Genomic DNA, 21591 nt, shown 5'->3' on the forward strand with positions numbered 1-21591 from the left:
AATCATACCTAGGTCACAGTCTACAGCTCCCATTGACTATTATTGGTGCTTTGTGCTTTTTGGTGGTATTTCTACTTAAAACTTTAAAAATTCATGTCTCCAGTTTCTCTTATAGGGGTTTTGTCATTTTGGTGTCATTTCGTTCATTACATTTTACTCTTTTTTTTCCAATTCGGGTTTGGCATTTTTATTGTTTTGTGTTTAGACTATATTACTGTTTTGGAACTGCATAAACTCTTTACACTTTGCCCTAAGTTAAGCCTGTCTGGTCTGTGCCTTAGCTACTATGGGGTTGAGCTCAGGTTAATTCAATTACTTTGAGGGTTCTCCCAGACAAGAGCTGGCATTACTCCTTGAGGCGGGAAGTTGCCCGCCCCAAATAATAATCAATTTTCTTATGCGTATGTTCAGGGATAGTAATGCAGAATTTCCTGGGCATTAAATGTATTGTTATAATGATCTATTGATCTCTCACCTAAAATGCTCTTCCTGGGGATGATGGATGAGCTTGGGGGCCACAGATGAAATGAAATGAAATACCAGCTTTTGTAAAGCGCACAGCTACCTCCGGAGAGGTGTCCCGGCACTGAGGGCTGTCTGGAAGATTAAGCGAGCTATTGCCCAGAGTTGCATGGTGCAGGGCTAACCTGCCGCCGGCACCGGGGATCAAACCGTGAACCCCGTGGTCCGGAGTCAGGTACCCTGGCTGTTACGCCACACCTCTTCCATGAGAGTGCACCTGGTGGGAGCGGGTGCTGTTCAAACACTGGAGATCATTGTCTGTCTGATCATGATACAAATAGCTAAGAGACATGGATAGATACTCTCAGCTTGAAGAACTAATCCTCTGAGTCTAAATTGTCAATGCAAGCATAAGAAGATATGGGGGTCATGATGGACCTATTTTCACATTGTTACTGTTGAGTGTATCGTATTGCATATGTTACACCTGTGGCAAGTCCAGGATAGATGTATAGGAATATATTCATATGTCTCATTAATCCTATATTGATGAAATGTGATATCATATATCTATGTCACCTGTTGAAAATAAATAAAAGCCGTTTATAAAAGAAAAAAATCCTATGTTTACCAGGTTGTCAGTAGCCTATGTGTGGTGCAATCCTTAATTTGAGTCGGTGGTTTCCGGCAATTAATCATCAACACTGGCGCTTTTCATTACAACCAGTTTCAGGCACAGACACGGGGAGATTAAGTGATTTACCCAGAATCACAGGATGTTGAGCCAACGCCGAGACTCTAACCTAGTTCCTCAGCTCTGAAGTCAGCAGCTCTGGCCATTACGCCACATCTTATTCCCACTTTCATGGTTAATAGTTGGTTTCTGTTTTAGGCGGCACTAACAGGAGAAATGGACTGCAGGAAGCTGCCTCCAGACGAGAGCCCCAGCACTTTTTTTTTTTTTTTTTTACAAATTAACTACTGTTGTGATGGCTGACTTTGTGGTTGCCAAGGATGGTCGCAGTAGGAACAATGTCAACAGAGCAGGTGACACTGCTGATCCCTGTGACGCACAACGTGACAATTTCGGTTTTGGAGGAGAATCAACCTAGTTTCATCTGCTATGCCTAATTTGCTCAGAATACCCTAAACGTGTGGAGCGCGGTCCCTACTGGTCACCATCAGGGCTCCAGCCAATATAGAGGAAAGTTGTGTCCATTGTGTCAAATGACACAGACGACTCGAAAAGGATCCATGCGTGTGTGTGAACCTGTTCCTGGGGATTAGTTTTTTCATGATATTCATAAAAGGCCGTTATAGTTCTTCTTGGATAGTGTAGGCCTGGGTGTTTGTCTCCTTGTGTTTCTAGGGTCACCTCTGGGTAAAAAGTTGCAATATAACAGCAGTTTCAATAATTTTTCCAGTGCATGTGAGGTTAGAAAATGTATGTGGCATAATGGGTAGAGCGTCTACCTCGAAACTAGGGAACCCGATTCAAGTGTCGGCAGGTACGCTCAGCATCCTGTGATTTTGGGCAATTCAATTAACCCCTTCGATGCTTGTGACGGAACCATTCCGTCATGCCTCACGGTTGGGCTGTACGGATGACGGAATGGTTCCGTCATGACCACACCCGCGAATGGAATGATCAGCACCGGGGGAGAATCGGCGCCGCAGGCAAAGTGTTAATATCCCGGTGCCCAGCGCGGATTGGTAATGCAGGCCTTCTGGCAATGCCCGAGGGACCGGTATCCGAATTCCAGCGTGGGCTGCTTTTTTGAGCAGCCTCGGGGGCTGATTTGGGTGGTTTCTGCATTGTTCGGATACCGCCAGTGGCCCATTGGGTGTCTGAGTGGCCTTTCTGGAGGTAGATAGGCGTCCATTACCTCCCTTTTATCAACAGGCACGGGTGTCACTCCCTTTCTCTCGCTGGGCCGGTCAATTAATGTGTGCATACTGAGTGGGGGCAGGGGGCCCGAGCAGAAGTGGCCTCACTTGCTTTCAGGTGTGTTTCACCATTGTAAACTAATCCGTGCATTTTTTTTAACCCCCCCTTTTTTTTTTTTAAATAAAATTTCGCCAAAGCAGTGTTTTGCGGAAAGGCATTATGCAAATGTGGGCCACTTTTTTATAGCACGCCTGAACCAATTTTTAATACTAATCCAACCCTGCCCATGCCTAACAAAATGAATGTGTCCGTCTGTAACGCAACTGGTGCTCATGTAAAGCGCTCTGATACCTTCGAGTCGAGTTTGCGCTATATATAAAACTTCCCTTTTTTATGTGCTCAAGCCTTGAGTGTAGCATAATGTTTCAGTAGAGGAGTTACTATGTATGTTATTTACATTTGTGTTGCAACTGCATAAACCGCAATGCCCATGACTTTGTAGCACTATCTCAAACTGGGTGTCCATTGTGTGATGGAATGAAGGTCCGTCAGGGGTGTCCGGCCTTTGCTGGTGTTTGATTGTGAGAGATTAGTAGGGTCACTATTTAGTTTAGAGGTGGTTTGTATAGATTGTATAGAATGGATCGACTAATATGTCTGCAGGGTTTTTGTCCACATGCGTTTAATGTGTCTAAAGTACAGGAATATGTCATCTTTTTTGTGTGCACTTTAAATTTATCTTGTTGTGAAGGTAAATTGTGTGTGATATTAAGGGGTCCTTGGAGAGTCCAATGTGTGTGTATGGGAGGGACGAAGACTCGCATTTGCCTGCATTGAGTGATCAGTTGTCATGTGCTCAGCTGAAGTTGTGTCTTTATCATGCAGTGCTGTGCTCTGGAGGGAGTGGCATATTCCTGCTAGATTTAACAAGCTGCAGGTTGCTTGGCGGTTCTGTTGGGTTAGCAGCATGCTGCCAACTGTACAACTGTGAGGCTGTGTTGTGCCTAGAGGCCGTGTGGGGGGCGCACCTTGTAAAGTCTGAATACTATAACACAATCTGCTCTGTTTTTCTACAGGTAGTGTGCTCCTTCTCAGTGTGTGACACTGTGGTTGTTTTTCTGTTGCAGAGTCGTCTCCCTGGCATCAAAGTGAAATACCTCTTCCTCGCCTGGCTGGGTATCTTCGTGGGCAGCTGGGTTGTGTACATGCATTATTCATCCTACTCCGAGCTCTGCAAAGGCCACGTCTGCCAGATGATTATAGTGAGTACCCCAAAGAACCAGATGTTTTGTGTGGGTGTCTGTGTGCATGCCACACTCGCTGCTCTTTTGTTGTGTCACCACCGCAGGATACTGTGCGATGGGCAGATGCTCTTAAAATATGTGCATGGACCGTGAATAGGCTCAAGATATTACACTTCTACTATTCTTGTTATATAGAGGCAAATGTACACACACCACACACACAGATAGGCAAATGTACACAGACAGAGGCAACTGTACACGCATACACGCACAAATGTACAGACACACAGAGAGTCATACCTACACACACAGATGCAAATGTACACACACAGAGGCAAATGTACACACACACAGAGATAGGCAAATGTACACACACAGAGGCAAATGTACACACACACACACACAGGCAAATGTACACACACATACACACACACGCACAGATGTACAGACACACACAGAGTCAAACCTACACACACACAGAGGCAAATGTACACACACACACACACAGGCAAATGTACACACACATACACACACACGCACAGATGTACAGACACACACAGAGTCAAACCTACACACACACGCAGAGGCAAATGTACACACACAGAGGCAAATGTACACACACACCGAGGCAAATGTACATACACACACACACAGAGGCAAATGTACATACACACACAAACACAAACACACAAAGTCAAATGTACATACACACATAGACACACACCACACACACACAGAGGCAAATGTACATACACACAAAGGCAACAGTACATACACACACACATACACACACAGAGGCACGCAGCATTGTACGCACATGCACCCACACAGGCAAATGTACACACAGACACACATACCACACAAACAAAGTCACATGTACATACACACATAGATTAATGCGTTTGTAAATCTGACCTGCAGCTGGAGTTCGAAACTGTTCCTATGTGAATGTCGTTAATGCGCGCTGGTAATTGTGAATTGAGGGGTGTAATTCTAAAATTCCCTTTCTGGTGCTCATTTCGGTCGACGGCACTTTGGATTGTGCTAGTGTTTACAATTAGCATCATGATAATGTTATGAGATATTATGAACATAGGGCCAGTGTTGCAAGTAGCAATTAATTTCCAGACTGCGGTGCACTGTAGGTGACTGTTGTAATGTAGTACAGCGCGGTAACACACAGAATGCTTCAGTGTCCTCTTGTGTGACCGCCTCCGCCCAGGCTCACAGAAGTTGTTGCACTCTTGTGATCCCTGTCAGGGTGCCTCTGTGACTCCTCTGAGTAGAGTTGTAGGTCACACAGCATTGCTAACGCGCTTCACTGGCAGACACCAAGGGCGCGATTCACACAGCTCTGCGTGGCGGTCATTTGGACTCTACGCTGGGGGCGTTGGATCCATGAGCATCAGGCGGAATGAGCTTTAGGGATTCAGAACTTTCTGGTCCAGCTGGTGAAGTGCTGCCCAGTTTTGAGGAACTGTTAGTGCTGCTAAGTAAACGATGCTGGGGTGCAACTGTGTGTCCTTTGTTGTGGAGTAGAGCGACACTACACTCTGCTGGAAAAATCTGGCTCTTGAACATTTGCCCTCTTCCATTATAGATTTCTATCATTTTGGGGGTTGACAGAGAACCCGGGAGTACCACTCAAAATCTACAAGTCTTAACAGTCTAGTTCTCAAGCAGTACTCCTACTTGCCAAAGTATTCTTGTGCAGATTTCCAGAAGCTTGAAAATCCACCAGATTAAGTCAGAAAAATGAGCATTTTACACATTTCACTTCTTACTTTTCTTTGTCTCCCCATTTTTCCCCATGGAAAAACTCCTGCTAGCCCCCTCCTCTGATCTGAATTTTTTTGGTGTGCCCTGCTTATTGCCACCCTCTAACTATCCAACCTTTGTAAAAGTGGCTGTTCAGGGGTTTCCCAGATGCAAATACCCCTGAAAAATGTTTGTGAACAAACACACACGGTTAGGTTTTGTAGGTGTTGAATGAGTTTTGTAGATGTTGTATGAGTTTTGTAGGCGTTGAATGAGTTGTGTTGGTGTTGTATGAGTTTTGCAGCTGTTGAGTAAGTTTTGCAGGTGCTGAAAGAGTTTTGTAGGTGTTGTATGAGTTGTGTAGCTGTTGAATGAGTTTTGTAGGTGTTGTATGAGTTTTGTAGGTATTGAATGACTTTTGTAGGTGATGTATGAGTTTTGTTGGCGTTGAATACGTTTTGTAGGTGTTGTATGAGTTGTGTTGGCGTTGAATGCGTTTTGTAGGTGTTGTATGTGTTTTGCAGCTGTTGAGTGAGTTTTGCAGGTGCTGAAAGAGTTTTGTAGATGTTGTATGAGTTATGTAGCTGTTGAATGAGTTTTGTAGGTGTTGTATGAGTTTTGTAGGCGTTGAATTAGTTTTGTAGGTGTTGTATGAGTTTTGCAGCTGTTGAGTGAGTTTTGCAGGTGCTGAAATCGTTTTGTAGGTGTTGTGTGAGTTGTATAGCTGTTAAAGGAGATTTGTATGTGTTGTAAGAGTTTTGTAGGTATTGAATGAGTTTTGTAGGTGTTGTATGAGTTTTGTAGGTGTTGAATGAGTTTTGTAGGTGTTGGATGAGTTGTGTAGCCATTGAATTAGTTTTGTAGGTGTTGTGTGAGTTTTGTAGGCATTGAATGAGTTTTGTAGGTGTTGAGTGAGTTTTGCAGCTGTTGAGTGAGTTTTGCATGTGCTGAAAGTTTTGCAGCTGTTGAATGAGTCTTGTAGGCATTAAATGAGTTGTGTAGTGTTGTATGAGTTTTGTAGGTGTTGTATGAGTTTTGTAGGTGTTTTATGAGTTTTGCAGGTGCTGAATGAGTTTTGTAGTGTTGTATGAGTTGTATAGGTGTTGAAATAGTTTTGTAGGTGTTGAATGAGTTTTGTAGGTGTTGAATGAGTTTTGTAGGTGTTGAATGAGTTTTGTAGGTGTTGTATGAGTTTGTAGGCATTGAACACGTTTTGCAGGTGTTGAAAGAGTTTTGTAAGCGTTGAATGAGTTTTGTAGGCGTTGAATGAGTTTTGCAGGTGCTGAATGAGTTTTGTAGTGTTGTATGAGTTGTACAGGTGTTGAAATAGTTTTGTAGGTGTTGAATGAGTTTTGTAGGTGTTGAATGAGTTTTGTAGGCGTTGAATGAGTTTTGTAGGTGTTGTATGAGTTTTGTAGGCGTTGAATGAGTTTTGCAGGTGCTAAATGAGTTTTGTAGTGTTGTATGAGTTGTATAGGTGTTGAAATAGTTTTGTAGGTGTTGAATGAGTTTTGTAGGTGTTGAATGAGTTTTGTAGGCGTTGAATGAGTTTTGTAGGTGTTGTATGAGTTTTGTAGGTGATGTATGCATTTCAAAGATTACTCCTCTCACAATTCCTCCTCTCCCACATTAAGCCCACCTGATGGTTAAAGGTTCACCGCCATGTCCAGTCCCCTCCTTCATAAATACACTTTACAAATCTGAAATTCCACATAACCCCATTATGTGATCTAAGATGAGGAATTTATGACTGTGAATGCCATATTTTTCGCTTTTAAGTTATACTTGGGTGCCACAACGTGTTTCTGACTCTTTCCTCAAGGCTTTATCCATAAACAATGCCATTGCCTCCTGTATGTGGGACAACTGAAACAGCATTGGGAGCTGTAAGTGCCTAAGAAATTGGCCGCAATCAAATTTTGCAAATACAATAGATTGATATTGCTTATCAACTATGGTTAGAAATAGCCAGAAAACACCCACACGTGTTGAACAGCCTTATTTGTGGCTGATGACCTTCAAAAGGTGCATACATTTAGCCTAACAGAGTACACAAGGCAGTTTCCAGTGCATATACCAAGCAAAATCATCAAAAAGATAGTCTATTTTTACAGTACGTGCTGTTCGCATATACCCAGTGCAAGTTATGAAAAGTGCAATTGTGCAAAATATCTAAACTATATAAACAATTTCCTTTTAGCATATACACAGATAAATGTACATAAGCCAGGCCCCACTGGTGAGACAGGCTCGAGTTCACAAAAGCAACACTCAGCATAAGCCATCTCACTAACGCCATCTTTGGCAGTATTTTAGCGCCGGCTTCGTTGCTTTTTGTTGCGACGCCTCTTCTGGGAAGGATTGAGTGGCTTCCTTTGGATTGGCCGTCTTAATTCTACTCTGTGGTTCGATGTACTGAGCACTGGTACGAGCTAAAGTTGGTGTGTTGTAAATATGGTGATGAGGCAACCCGCCACTCATTCTTGGATACAAGAGCTCTGCATTTATCTTTAGCTGAGACATTGAGGAGGACTTGGGGGGGTTTCAGGACACTTCTAATGAGACTTGGGAATTGTTTATCGACCAGCAGAAGTCATTATGTCGCATTTTTTAATGCAAAAATGATGGATTGTTCCTCTGTTTGTTGGTCTTGACCTTCCTCAAACTTGCTCTTCAGAAAAAAATACAATTATTATAGTCTTTTTTTGACAGATTCTGAGTAAATATTGATATAATTGGAATACATTGTGATACATTACTTTTTTATTTCTGATTGAATCTGCATTCCTGTTTTGTTTAATAAAAACATTTCGTTAAAAGGCGCTTATGTTAAAGTGAAAAAGACATGGCCCATTATAGACAAAACGAGTTCCATAAAGACAGCAGAAATCTAGCATTTTCGGGTGATCTTTAATTAAGGCTGGGCTTGTCTATCAACCCTGAAAAAAACAAAATACTAGTTTTCAGAACAAACAACAAAGATGCTAGTTCTCCCAGTGAAATGCCTGTTGTGTCATTTTCACCGAGGCCGTCCTCAACACCTATTTTTATTTTTTGGTGGCTCAAGGGGTCCAATCGTATTAATAATTAGGCTTCTTTGCAGTCATAGTTCGATATTTTTAACTTACTGATGTCATGTTGGAGACATCCCTGTCATTCGTATTTAGATCATTCCATCCATGATAAAGGCCAGAAGTGTTTGGTCCCGGTATTTGAAGAGGGGGTACCCTGCCCGCCATGTGCCAGGAGCCCTTGGATGCTGTGAACCAGGGAACAGCCTGCTCAGGGGTTGATGAATATTGAAAGCAAGAGTTGCCATTATTTAGTGGGATGTTTGGAAGGCCTCTGTGAGGTGGGAAGTGCAGGTGCGCATGTGTCACTCGTGTGAGATCTGCCAAGCTGTCCTTTGTGGGCGTGGCAAGCATTGCATGACGTGCGAGTGCTGCTGGCTCTGGATGAAGGCTGAGGGTTGGAGTAGGTGGCATTTTCTGAGACAAGTAGTGAACCGGGCAATTTGATTGGTTGTTTTCCTATGCCAATAGCTGTTCCAAACATTCTATAGAGCAGAAGAACATTCCATAAGATGCTAACATTGAGTCAGACCTGCATTTATTCTCTCTGGGCATCTCTACTGGCTATGGGTGGATATCTGTGTTCAGCAAGCGTTCAAGCATAAGTTGTACATTTGTATTCACTCCTGATCTGCTCCACCAACCGCTAAGCTCCTATATGGAAAAGCTGCACGGTTCATATCGAATGCGGAATAATTTTTCCCCTCCCTTTTTGCTTGTTGGATAGAGGTGGGTTGCAGGCTGTGAGTTGTCTTGGAGGTTTTTTTCATGTGGGAAATAGCAGCAAATTGCATATGCTTAAGCTCGCGTGCATACATTATTTCAGAGTCCATAGAATTTCTTATACGCGAATCTTTAGCATGGCGTTACCAGAAACATTTGCCTTACAAATTAGATACTTATAGGGTAGGAGGGATGTAGAATTATTTCATAAATGCCTCGATATTCTCATCTGGTGGATTTTTTTTAATGGATAATGTGGTAAAACGGCAAACCAAAGAAGTTACAGTTTCCACCCTTGTGTAGGTTCATTCCAAATGATTCAGAAAAAATGTGCTTGCAATTCACATTCAGATTTATGTACACGAGGCATTCACATTATTTACCTCGAAAAACCTGCATTTCACATAAAATAATCCTAATTCCTCACATAGCTTTTTAATTTAGACCAATGATCCTCAGCTGCCGTGAGCCTTGTATTATCCCCGAAGACACATCCATTCGTGTATCTAGCGTCATAATGCGTCAGGACTGGATGTAACCAGAAAGTGGGCAGGATATATTGTGATGGGCAGAATGCTGTGGATCTGGGAGAGACAAATTCCAGGTTCTAATTTAGGAGGAAGCAAGCAGGAATCCCCAACATTGCATATATTGGGAGATGCGCCTTATACAGAACAGTGATACAAACTTGCAATTGAGGGCACTGCACAGCCCATGCCATATTCAATCAATCAATCATGTATAAACTCACCCGTAAGGGTCTCGAGGCTCTAGTGGCTACTGCCGATCGGATCTCATTCGAACATCCAGGTCCGGAGGTCTCTTATGAATTTCTGGACGGATGGGGCGGTCCTTAGGTCAGGGAAAGTTCCATGTCTTGGCTGCCAGACGCAAGAAGGAACATCCTCCGCTGTTGGCTTGGTGGTCCAGGGGGTGTCTGCGAGGAATCGGGAGGCGGATCAAAGGGGTCTGGTTGGTTAGTAGGAGGTCAGTTGTTTGTTAAAGTATGCTGGTCATTCATTGTGTAGAGCTTTCTATGATGTGGGTTATCTTCTTGAAGTGGGATGTACGACATTACAACACATGCTTTTACATCGCTTGCTTTTACAACGCTGGTTTTACAACGCATACCATTACAACGCATAGTGCTTTGGGGCACTGGATAGTGAATAGTTTAATTTACTATTCCAACTCCAGTCCCCGTGGATAGTAGGGAAGGTGTTGGACAGTAAATTAAACCTAGTCCCTATCCTAGAGCGCCCCCCAGCGCAATGCGTTGTAATGGTTTGCATTGTGAAAGTTGCGTCGTAAAGGCACTGCATGGTAAAAGTTGGGTTGTAAGTGATGTTTCCCGGTCAAGATGAGTCTTGCTGCTGCATTCTGTATTGTCTGCAGTCTCTTCAGAAGGTGTGCCTTGATTCCTACGTAAAGTGCATTTCCGTAGTCCAGTCTAGAAAAGTGCCTCTCCAAACCATAACACATGCCAGTGGGGTGGAGGTTTGAGCCAGCCCAACATTTGGAAGAATATGAGGCAGGATGTACCATATGAGATTCACATGAGTAATCTTGCGTGCATGATTTATAGAGCATAGGATTTTAAAAAAGTATATCTTTTTCTAAGGGAACCAGGATTTGATACTGGGCCCGTTCACATATTATTTTGTGAAAATCACTATGATTCTTCATCATAAACATTTTCACCATTTGTCAGTCTGGACATTCAACTCACTAGATTCCTCAGTATTCTGTTCTTCATTAGCTTTGGTACCAAAATGAAGCCGTGCCATACACACAAGTTGCTTGATCATCGGTCACAAGCAGGTCCCTAATCATCCAGAGATATTTTTCTAGGATACACAGTACATCTCTTGTTAGAGCTGGAAAGAACTTTGCTGGCTGTCAGCGAGAAGTTAAAATTAGTTTGCAAATGTGGGCGCAAGAGATGTTGCTAGGTTTCTAAAAAGTCTGGTTCTTGTGGGACTAAAGGCAGCGGTTGAATTCTATGGAGAAATGCAGCCTGACATGGAAGAACATGTTGTGCTGGAGAGTGTGGGGGCGGACCAGGTGTCTCCCAGTCTCTGCACAAGGGAAACAAATAGCTGCAAAAAGCATATCTTGCACTTGTGAAGTAGAGAGAAATACTTCATCCTTGAAATTAAAAGGTGCACCCCTTGAATATCGAAGATTGAATATTTTGGTATGGAAATACTGAAGACAAAATACTGAAATCGAAATTGTTTACCTAACTCAACATATATGTACCTTGATGAAATATTACGACCGTATGTCGATGTCCGGTTAAGAATAGTAAATCTTTGCATCCTCTATATGCACTTTCCTTTCGAATTTGTGGTCCTTGATGTTTTTCTCCACAATATTTTTATACCATGATATTTGTATGCTCAGTATTCAGAAGTACAATTGATTAAAAGAACTGCAACCGTGAAATGGATGTAAAAAGAACTCCATAACCACAAAATTAAAGTCGTGTAACTCCGTAACCACTCACTGTGACCAGTGCTTAATTTGAGCCGTGGTTACCGGTGGGGGCCATGACACTCATTCGTGTGGACCACCACTTACTTTTCCTGATCAGACATTTCCCAAGAGCAAGAGTGAGAAAAACAAACAAAGGGGGAAAAGGAGGCAGATAAAGACGGAAAAACCACCACAAAGGAAGAAAGGAGGCGCCAACAAGAGGAGGTGGTCCATTGGCTAGACTGCCGACTTGGGTGCTGGAAACCAGGGTTCGAGCTCCGTGGTCTCGTCCACATCCTGTGATTCTGGGCAAATACCTTAATCTCCCCGTGCCTGAATGTGTAACCCAGGGCCGGACTGGGAACCAGAACCGGCCCTGGCAAAGTGCTCGGCCTGCCCCCTCCCCCCCTCTGGGAGGAGAGGGGAGGGGGGAGAGGTGCGACCGCGCTCTGTGACAGGGCCGGTTTTCGGCCGTTTTTGTTACAGGGCCGTTTTTGCAGCATAACGGCCCTGTAACAAAAACGGCCCCAGGGGCCCAAAACCGGCCCCCAACCATGCGGCCCACCGGGGAATTTCCCGGGCCTGGTGTAACCTAATCGGTGTTCATGTAAAGCGCTCCAATACCTTCGGGTCGAGTTCGCGCTATATAAAATCTGCAAAAAAAAAGAGTGCCATAAAGGAAGAGGGGTGTCTGGTAGTGGTATAAAGAAGCCTCAGGTATTCGGCGCGCTGACATTTTTCAGTGCTGGCCACTGGTTCTGACAGTAGGTCACGAGGTGGCCCAGAATTGCTGCTAGCCTTGATCAATGCATACGTTAGTGATGGAAGACACATGGACTGTGGCTATACTCTTACAGAATCACCCAGTCTACTAGCGAATAAAAGCATTGAGGTATGGGTGACAGGCAACAGCGTACAAGTGCCTCTTTTTATTTTTTATTTTTTTACCTTAGAGCAGAAATAATTGGCAGAGTTTTTGCATAATTCAGGAGAAGGTGTCACGGTGGATGTGTTGGCTGGTGACAATTCCTGCCAAATAAGATGCAGTTCTTCTAATGTGGATGGAGCAGAAAGTAATTTCTCTGTCTAACATACATTTCTGCCTGTCAAAATCTTGCTTTGTATAGGCGCAGCTGGCATTTACACACAAATTCAAACTCGTTTTGTAGATCATTGTCCTTGTTCTTTCTGCAGCTGGGTGTTCTGCGCTTTCCTTCTGTAGCTGCTTCGTAAACCTTTGAGAGGTATGTCATTGTCCTCTCCTTCCATTTTTTTGTTTACGCAATGTAGTTAATTAAAAGTTTTGTAAAGCACTACTCATCACCTTTGCCCATTTAGAGCACTTCAATCTGTACAGTGTGCATCATAAATTGAATTATCTTCTGGCACATAGACTACCTACATCAGAATCCTGGTTATGGTGGGGATATGGTTTTTAAGGACACATTATAGGTTATAATAAGGGATGGGATTGGACTAACACTCTTTATCGTAGTCTGTTAGTCACCAGAGCATGGATTGAGGACTCACAATCAAAGCAGTGCTTAATTTGAGCCACTGGTTTCCGGTGCCCTGCACCAGCACTTAATTTTCTACACCGGAGCTTGTGGCAGTCTGCCACAAGGTGGCGCTGTCTGAGTTTACCACAACAACAGTCAATTATTAATTCAGTATACATTAAAAATGACAATTACTTGCCACCCAAGCCATTCTTATAGCTTTGGGGGCATGGAATAGTCTTAATTGTCACACTTGTAGGAGTGTAATGGTTAGCAGTTGTGTTGTTACTAACATTGGCAGCATGGCAGGGGCAATGTGTGGTTCAAGCTGCCGTGGCCTCCTGACCAGAGCGCGGGCACTTATTATTTTACAAATTAAGCGCTTAATCAAAGGGCTAGCCAATCATAACTTTTAAGACTGACAGAAGGCTCCACCCCTTTGACCCCCCCATTTTTTATGTTCTGTAGAAGGTGTGAATTAAATAATTTGCTGAAATGTGCACATGTCCAAATACACCCATTCATGCCCCACCCTGTCAAGAGTAATTTCTTTTAGCAGACAGCCAAAATCAGCTCCACGGGCGCACTAGATAAAAGGACTGGATTTGTGCCACACCATGGAAATCAGGTGTATGCAGGCTGCCCACGCCTCCATGAGATCACAAATGTGGCCAGCTGCCGCCTCGTGGTTCAAATTTTGCAGGCTTGGCCGCTGCTGTGGTCAGCAACCATTAGCTGCCAGGAGAGCGGTGGGGTCGCCTGGGTGGGTGGCAGAGGAGCTATGACAAGTTTAAATATTGGGTGGCCTTACCTTTTCACCACTTTGCTTCCAGGCTGCCCCTGGTGACTGTGATGTGATCCGGTGCTGCATACCAGCCCAAAGCGCTTTTTTCCAATACTCCCGGTGGTACTCCTGTAGTTAGCACCATCGGGAGAGATTATTCTAGTGCTGCCTCTTGACTACTCAAGAAGCAGATGCAGTAGGAGGTTGTCTGGTGATTGGTGGTTCATACATGATTGAGCATGGCGGGAATCTATGCACGGGGTAGGAGTCGTGCTTGGACACAAAACAGGTAGAAAACATTGGCTTTAGGAATATAACTGCAGGCGAATTCAAGATGGATTTGGTTTTAAGCCTAGCTCAAGCCGGGGCAGTGGTTTTACGGTCTGAAGTGAATGGCCCGGCGACATGAGCTATAGCGGTTGACCGTAGTCTTTCAGGATACTCCATTATACGGCCCTAGTGATGCTCGGGGATTTGTGGCTGCGCCAAGGGGCTCGGGTGCAACCTGGTTACCCAGGACCATCTCTCAAAGGGTGCCAGGGGGAATCCTTCTATTGGTTTGGCACTGGCATGGTTGGGTGGGGAACCATCTTACATGCTGCCCCACGCTCCCTCTCTCCTGAAGAACTGGGAGAGTTTACCTTGTAACGGGAAATTATGGCGGGACCCGCCGAGATTTCTCAGGCCGAATTCGATTGGTGAGTGCCACCAGGGTCTGAGGGATTTCATGTCAAACTTTGTCCATGCAATATTTCATGATGATGTACATTTTTATAAATTTATACGTAAAATTGCATTTAAATGTTGCTTTTATAATTAGGGCTCCCGGTTTTATGGTATTTATTTTGTTAAGATTTCCATCTGTATTTATCCATATTTATTTTTTGACCTTCTTATTGGTGTTTATCCATATCTATTTTGTGTTTTAGAAATGAATGCAGTCGTAAAATGTTATATTAGCACATTTACTTAACTCTTAGACGTGCACTCGTACATGGATGCCCTGTCGCGTTTTAGCAAATTAAGCAGCCACATGTAACAAAACACTAAACCCATAAGTGCATTTTAGTGTTATACTACAAATGCATGTTATTTTATGCCTGTATTTAAAGAAATCTGATCATGTTTTGTAAGTCCCCATTATGTCTGTCTGCTCAGCTTTTGCCTGGAATTCACGAAAGACAGCATGGTGAGGCACTCACAGGAAACACAATTTTCTGTATTTTTCCATTTTAAAAAATAAATATAGACAGAAAACACATTGTTTTCTGTCTGTATTTATCTGTAAAAATCAGTAAAAACAGAAAGCTGGGAGCCTTATTTATAGTGCGTATTAAATACATGCTGAGAATCATATATTCCCTAACGCAAGAATGGCAGTGAATATCGGGGCATTTTTGCATGATCAGCTTTGTGTTTTTGGGAGAGTACAAAGTTGGTCATAATTGTAATCTGACCATTATTGCTACGATCCCTCACCTGTTGCTGATACATCATGTTGCTTCAGCAATCTGATAGGCCACCATGTCAACAAATTAGACTAGCAGACCGGGGCTCTGTGTTATGATCCTTTTCTTTATCTGCTGCCAGTGTCTCCTATGTGAGTCAGCACATTTTCTGATTTTCGATGATCACTGTGGAATGCCCACTGCCTGCACTTTTTGTAGTGTTTGGTAGGCAGACACGGATACCGCAGAATAGATGTAGCGGGAGATCCTATGTGTACCAGTACAAGTTTTTTGCCTACCCCCTAATACATGTGGGGCAAAAAGGTTCAGTACGCCATCAGTAATGCAGCTAATGCATTGAGGATGGGTGTACACGAGGTTAACCCCTTCGCCGCGGGGCTAATTCCCCCGTGATGCGAGGGGAGGGGGACCGCGCGCGGCGCTGCAGTTCTCCTGACGAGCTCAGCTCGTCATGCAGCACAGTGGAGCTGTGCTCATGACGAGCTGAGCTCGTCATGACTCTGCCCACTTAATGGAACGCCCAGCACAGGAGGGGAATTATCCCTGTGTGGACATTCCGCGGCAGTTATGACAAGCTCAGCTCGTCATGAGCACAACTCCACTGTGCCTCATGACGAGCTCAGCTCGTCATGAGCGCAGAAGGAGTTAAACCTGACCCTGGTTGCATGTATGAATTCAGGGGCGGCCATTAGCAAATACTTAACTACAGCCGGTATGTTTTCAGTACTCAGTCAGTACCCTTCCCTATATATCCTTTCCTACTCAAAAGCGTCTCCAATGTGCGTCTTCTAGAATACCTGGAAAGAGGAAAGTCATTTAGCATTCACCCAAGAGCTGTAATTAGTTAAAAATCAAAGATTTCATATGCCACAGTTAACAAGCGCTGGAATTTTCAGCCGCTAAATGAGGCGTGAACAGCACTGCACGCGCTGCTTCCCTAACTGCCGTCTTCACGCCTTCTTTAAGTAGTCCTAACATTTACATTGTTCACCCATGGAGAGCACGTCCTGGTCACTCTTTCAAACACACATTCGACTCCTGATTGTTGCTGGAATAATCGTATTCTTCTACCATAATTGTGTAGTTCATTGACGTGGAATCCCTGCTCCTTGACCTCTAGTTACCATGGTGATGGCAAAGCATGCTCTTGAGCACTGAGCTCTTAGACCAACTCTCTTCCTGAATTCTTCAGACGAGCAAGCACTTTTGCAAATTAGACTAATGGAACTGCTACAGTTAAACCATATGGGGGTCATCATGTTCCTTAAAAATAAATACATCCAAGTGATTTTTGGTACCCCCTACATGTGAGTACTAGAACTACCCTTATGCGATGTAAATCTTCCAGGCACCGCTCTAGGCAGAAGATGTTTCTTGGCATCAGCGATCCAAGGCACCATTCTTGCAGGGCGATGATCCACCCTCACTACTGTGAACAAAATCTAGCAGCAAATCTATTCCTTCAGGAGCTGATCAATTCTGTGCTCAAAGACCAGATAATCCACTGATATTCTCACCTTGACAAGCAACTGTTTTCATACAGGACAAGCTAACTGTCAGCCTTTTGTGATGATTCGATGCCAGTCGTTCTACACACCTACTCAGGGGGTCCGCGTCTCTATTGAAGCACTGATGTGTCCCGACAAAAAGAGAGCATGCATTGGGAGTAAAAAAAACGAAAAAATAGCAGTTATATATTAGAGTCTTCCATATCGATTCGTCTTTTAAGAAATGAAAACTCATTTTGAAAAGCTCTCTCTTGCTTTCGTAGACTATCTGTGGAGAAGTCTTGTAAGACCTCAATGTCCAGAGTCTGGCAAGGCAAAATGGCTACCGTGAACCACCATCGGGGCATGGGATCGTGAATGATCCTGATGCGCTATTATGCTGCTCTTAAAGACTATTGTGTCATCCTGGTTGGATCACTTTTGGCTCCTGTCAAAATTAGAGTCCCTTAGTAAGAGGCATAGCTATTGTTAGATGCAAAATAAAACAACAGAGCCCTTTCCTTTATTGCTATAAGCGAAGCGGGAGCATGAAAAGACGAACATGAAGCTGGAGGTACAGTTTTTAGGTGACATTATATAACACTTGAGGCAGCTCTTTCTTGAAGACTCAGGAGAGATACCTGTGCTTTCGCTGGATCAAAAAACACAACAGATTCCTTTACAAAAACAAGTTCTCGAAAGTCAGATTTCCATTCTGCGCCTGTCCCAAGTGTCTTGTTGCTGACCTTAGAATGTGTTCAAGGATGATGAGAACAGGCTCTTTAAAGCTCCTATGTTTGGTCTTTAAAACCTTCCACGGAAAAGGACACTGCTGTCTAGAAAGCAAACTACAGCCTTATATTCCAATTCGCCAGCTGAGATCCAGCGAACAGCCTATGTTGTGCCCCAAATATATTTATAAAACCAGATTGGGGGGGGTCAGTCTTTCTCGGCTTCCCGTCACTGGAATCGTCTACCCTTCCTGCTCAGATCTGATGGTTCTTAGAAAATTTCTAAAAACTTGGTTGTTCAATCTTTAACCCTGGAATCGCTCTATGAACTGTATTCTGTGGCTACGGTGCCAAGGTATCTCCTTGGGGATGATTCATTGTACCTAATAAATTCAATTATAATTTAAAATTATAGGAGTGTTAAAAAAACGTTTTGTCTCAGTCGCAAGCCAAGTTCCCATGTTTACTCTGACTGAAGTCACTGAATCATGGAACTCTGAAGTCATTCTTCTTACTTAATGATAAATGTATTCTTGTTATGTATCATAATTGATACAGTTTAGAAAGGTGTAGGAGGGTAGATGGGAAGCAGTGGGACAGAAAGTGATCCAGTGAGAGACGAGCATGTTAGTAGTAGGCAGGGATGGGACACCACAACATGTCACGTCATTGGCAGGTTTCACCTTTGTAAAGCTCTACAACTCATTTGTTGTTCAATGCAGTGGAAGCTGTCACTCTGACACCAGGGCTTCCTCTTAGAGAATGTTCACCTTCTTCCCTCAGCAGGGGGCGACCAGACATACAGGATTCCCCCTGGTCTGGCTTGACAGTGCAGAGAGAATCACAGGGCTCTTTTTAGAAAACCGATAAATACATGGCTTTTCCCCTAAGCTCTCAGATTAATCAGCATAAGCCTCGGTATCCACTCACCTTAGCGCCAAGACGCCTCGGCAATCATGCGCTTTACAAGACAATCAGTCAGTCAGGAGAGGGGCTTTGGCTCCGCCCACATGTTGGGAAGCAGGAGTACATGTTTTGATGGGGCAGAAAGTGCTTGCCCGCCACACAGCTGTGACAATTTTATTTATCCAGCTGTCTGAGCTTGAAATTTCAGGGCCACACACATGACATTGTAAAGCTATTAAAGTGTCATACATAACTAGATAATGTATGGAGATCTTCTCTGCCAGCAGCAAGCATGGATGGAGATCAGTCATTAACCCTCACAGACTTTTAGGTTTGGCTTGCCACTGCAACTGTCACCTGTCCTTTTAACCTATACCAATATTATTCTGTTTTTTTTTTGCTTTCACACAAATACATATCTATTCCCATGCTATCTCCTTGTAGCGCTTCACATAACCATACCATATTCTTTTAAAGCCATAGCTCTTGGCATTGTGAATGCTTGTTGGAGGCCTGTTCTGGTGTGGTTTATGAGAGGGGGGTCTGGTGAGCAGCACACTAATTATAGTGGTATGTGTTCTCATGCTTTCACCAAGCCCTCTCATCACACCATGGACAAAAGTTCTCTTCTTTAACCCCTTCAATGCTAGTGACGGAACGGTTCCGTCACGAGCGCCGTTAGGCTGTGCTTATGACGGAACTGTTCCGTCACGGACACGCCCGTTTTGTAGAACCTTCAGCACAGCGCGAAAATCCGCGCCGCGCTGAAGGTGTTAAAAAGTCACCTGCTGTGCTGCCTCGTCTCATTTAAGCACCGAACCAGGTTTGATCATGGGCGTGGATCATTATTACTGGATCCCTTCAACCAAGACCAAGCCTGTCTTTAGGGCCAAAAACATCACTGGAGAGGCAGGAGTATTGTTTTTTTAGCAACATTTAGTCCTACTTCTATGTCAGTGTCTCTCCCTGTTTTTGGTTCTGAAAATATGGTCTCCCGGCCTCAGCAATTAGTGACCAGCCAACCTTTTCGACCACAAGATCTGTTGCAGACCATTGCTACCCTTAAATTGTAAAGAGGGAATGGGGAACACCCCTTTACCTTCTGCGCACAAGATTTCGCAGCATGGATATTGACTTTCCGCAAGCGATTTGTGGAACGCAGTGGCAGGCAGTAGCGGCTCCTGGAGGGAGTGCTGCCGGGGGGTGACGCAGGGTGGGGGAGGGGCAAGGTGGGGTGTAGTAAACTCTGGATTATGGCCTAACAGAGGTAAGTATACAAATAAATAAATAAAACGAATTTCGTTGTGCGCGCTGCATCGCCAAATGAACCTCCCATCCTGCCCCTCCCCCACACTGCGTCACTGCCCAGCAGCACTCCCTCCAGGAGCCGCTACTGGTGGTAGGTTCTTGAGTCGCAAATGGGCATTTTGCGAGGTATTTTGCTTTGCACTGGCGCTGGGAGTGAAAAGTCCTTTATTAAATCTGCGCTACAGTCTGCTGTTCTTCTAAGAGACCATAATGGCAGCGCTTACTTGGTATTTACAGATTCTGCTTGAACTTAGCTCAGCCCTGCCAGCCCCCCGCATTCACCCCAGTGATAATAATAATGGACAATCCTGCATGGAGCCCTTAATGCGTTCTCACAGCTGTTCTTTAACATACAATCAGACCCTTAGCCCAACCACAGATATTTTGTCCTGAGAAAATGTACATGTTGAACGAGAACAAAAGAGGGGGTTTAGATTCATGGGTCCGTTTTTATCTGCAACAATAATGAAATGCAGGGCCGCGTATAAAGAAATCACATTCTTCAAAGAAATGTTTCAACTGACATTTAAAATCTTATTTTCTCTGTAACAAAAAAACGTGCTTAAGGCCAAACACTGCAATCTGAACATTTCGTCCATAAACAATCTCACTGTTTCTGAAATTGCGTTTCATAGCAATCACAGAAGGGAAAACAGAACAAAATATAACAACACATTTATATTTATAATGTGCGCATACGCTCTCAGTGATATCTTGGCTCTAAAAGTAGAGGCTTACAGTTGGCCAACCCAATGGCATATTCATTTGATCAACTTTGGAAGGATGAAAGGCTGAAACAACCCACAGGAATTTGGGATTCGGGATTCGACCCTGTGGCCCTGAGGTCAAGTACAGATCTCTGCACTGAAGGCAGCCGTCTTCTGAGCCACCGACTAAACTGCCTTGTGGCGACTGGCATCTACAGGAAGTGGGTGGAGGCGGGGTACAAATGATATATTAAAAACAAGCGTGCGTAAATAAATTATTTAAAAAACCCAACTTACTTTACTGGTCCGGACCTCTTCTTTGGCATGAACCGGATGCAGTAACTCCCTTGGCCAATCCTGGCGCTACTCTCACCAGCATGAGAGCAGCGCCCTGATTGGAGGGATCAGCCTCACTCTGCACTCCACAGCGCTCTGGAGGCTTTGGCTTGCTCTAAACCAGCTGTCTTGAGACAGCTGGGTTAGGGCTGTCTAAAGTGTGCATGTGTGGCTGGCTGTCGTAAGACAGCCGGCTAAAAAGACATATTAAATGGTACACAGATAGCCCACCGTCCTCCCTGCTCAGTGACATGCCAAACAACCCTTATTGATGATAGGTTTAAAGGCAACATTGATTGAAAGCTATCCTAGTGGTAGCTGTGGAGAGCAGTCTTCAGGCTAAGTCTTGAAGGAGTGTAAAGCAGTTTGGTCTACCAGATTATAAACTCTTGAAGGCCTAAATGAAAGGAGAACCACACTAGGTATATATAAATAAAATATATGTATTTATTACTAAACACTCTCTAGTAATCTCTTTATGAGATCAGATTACAGAGCAAAGTAAGCTATTTCAATGCAATAGAACTTCAGTAAATAGCACAATATACGTTGAGCCCTAGGGGCGTACCAAACCATACATTAAGAAAGTGGTATAAGAACCACAGCTTGACTAGACACAAGGCCTGGAGCCTGTAGAATCGCTGGGACCACAAGCAACCACCCAAGGTAGTGACACAGGGGACCCAAGGGACAATTGTGCAGTGTGAGAACACAGCCTTAAGACGCCGTTATCTTCTATG

At 43.9% G+C, this 21591-nt stretch overlaps 1 protein-coding gene across 1 annotated transcript in view; it reads left to right on the forward strand.

The window, feature by feature from the left end:
- The window catches only part of DIPK1B (divergent protein kinase domain 1B), a 369200-nt gene that overhangs the window by 99735 nt on the left and 247874 nt on the right, over positions 1–21591 (forward strand). The window contains exon 2 of the mRNA XM_086921040.1: positions 3478–3612. Coding sequence (XP_086777166.1) covers positions 3478–3612 — 135 coding nt within the window. The remainder of the gene's footprint in view (positions 1–3477; positions 3613–21591) is intronic.

This window comes from Lissotriton vulgaris, chromosome 5 (genome assembly GCF_964263255.1).
Source record: "Lissotriton vulgaris chromosome 5, aLisVul1.2, whole genome shotgun sequence".
In the NCBI taxonomy this organism is placed as follows: Eukaryota; Metazoa; Chordata; class Amphibia; order Caudata; family Salamandridae; genus Lissotriton; species Lissotriton vulgaris.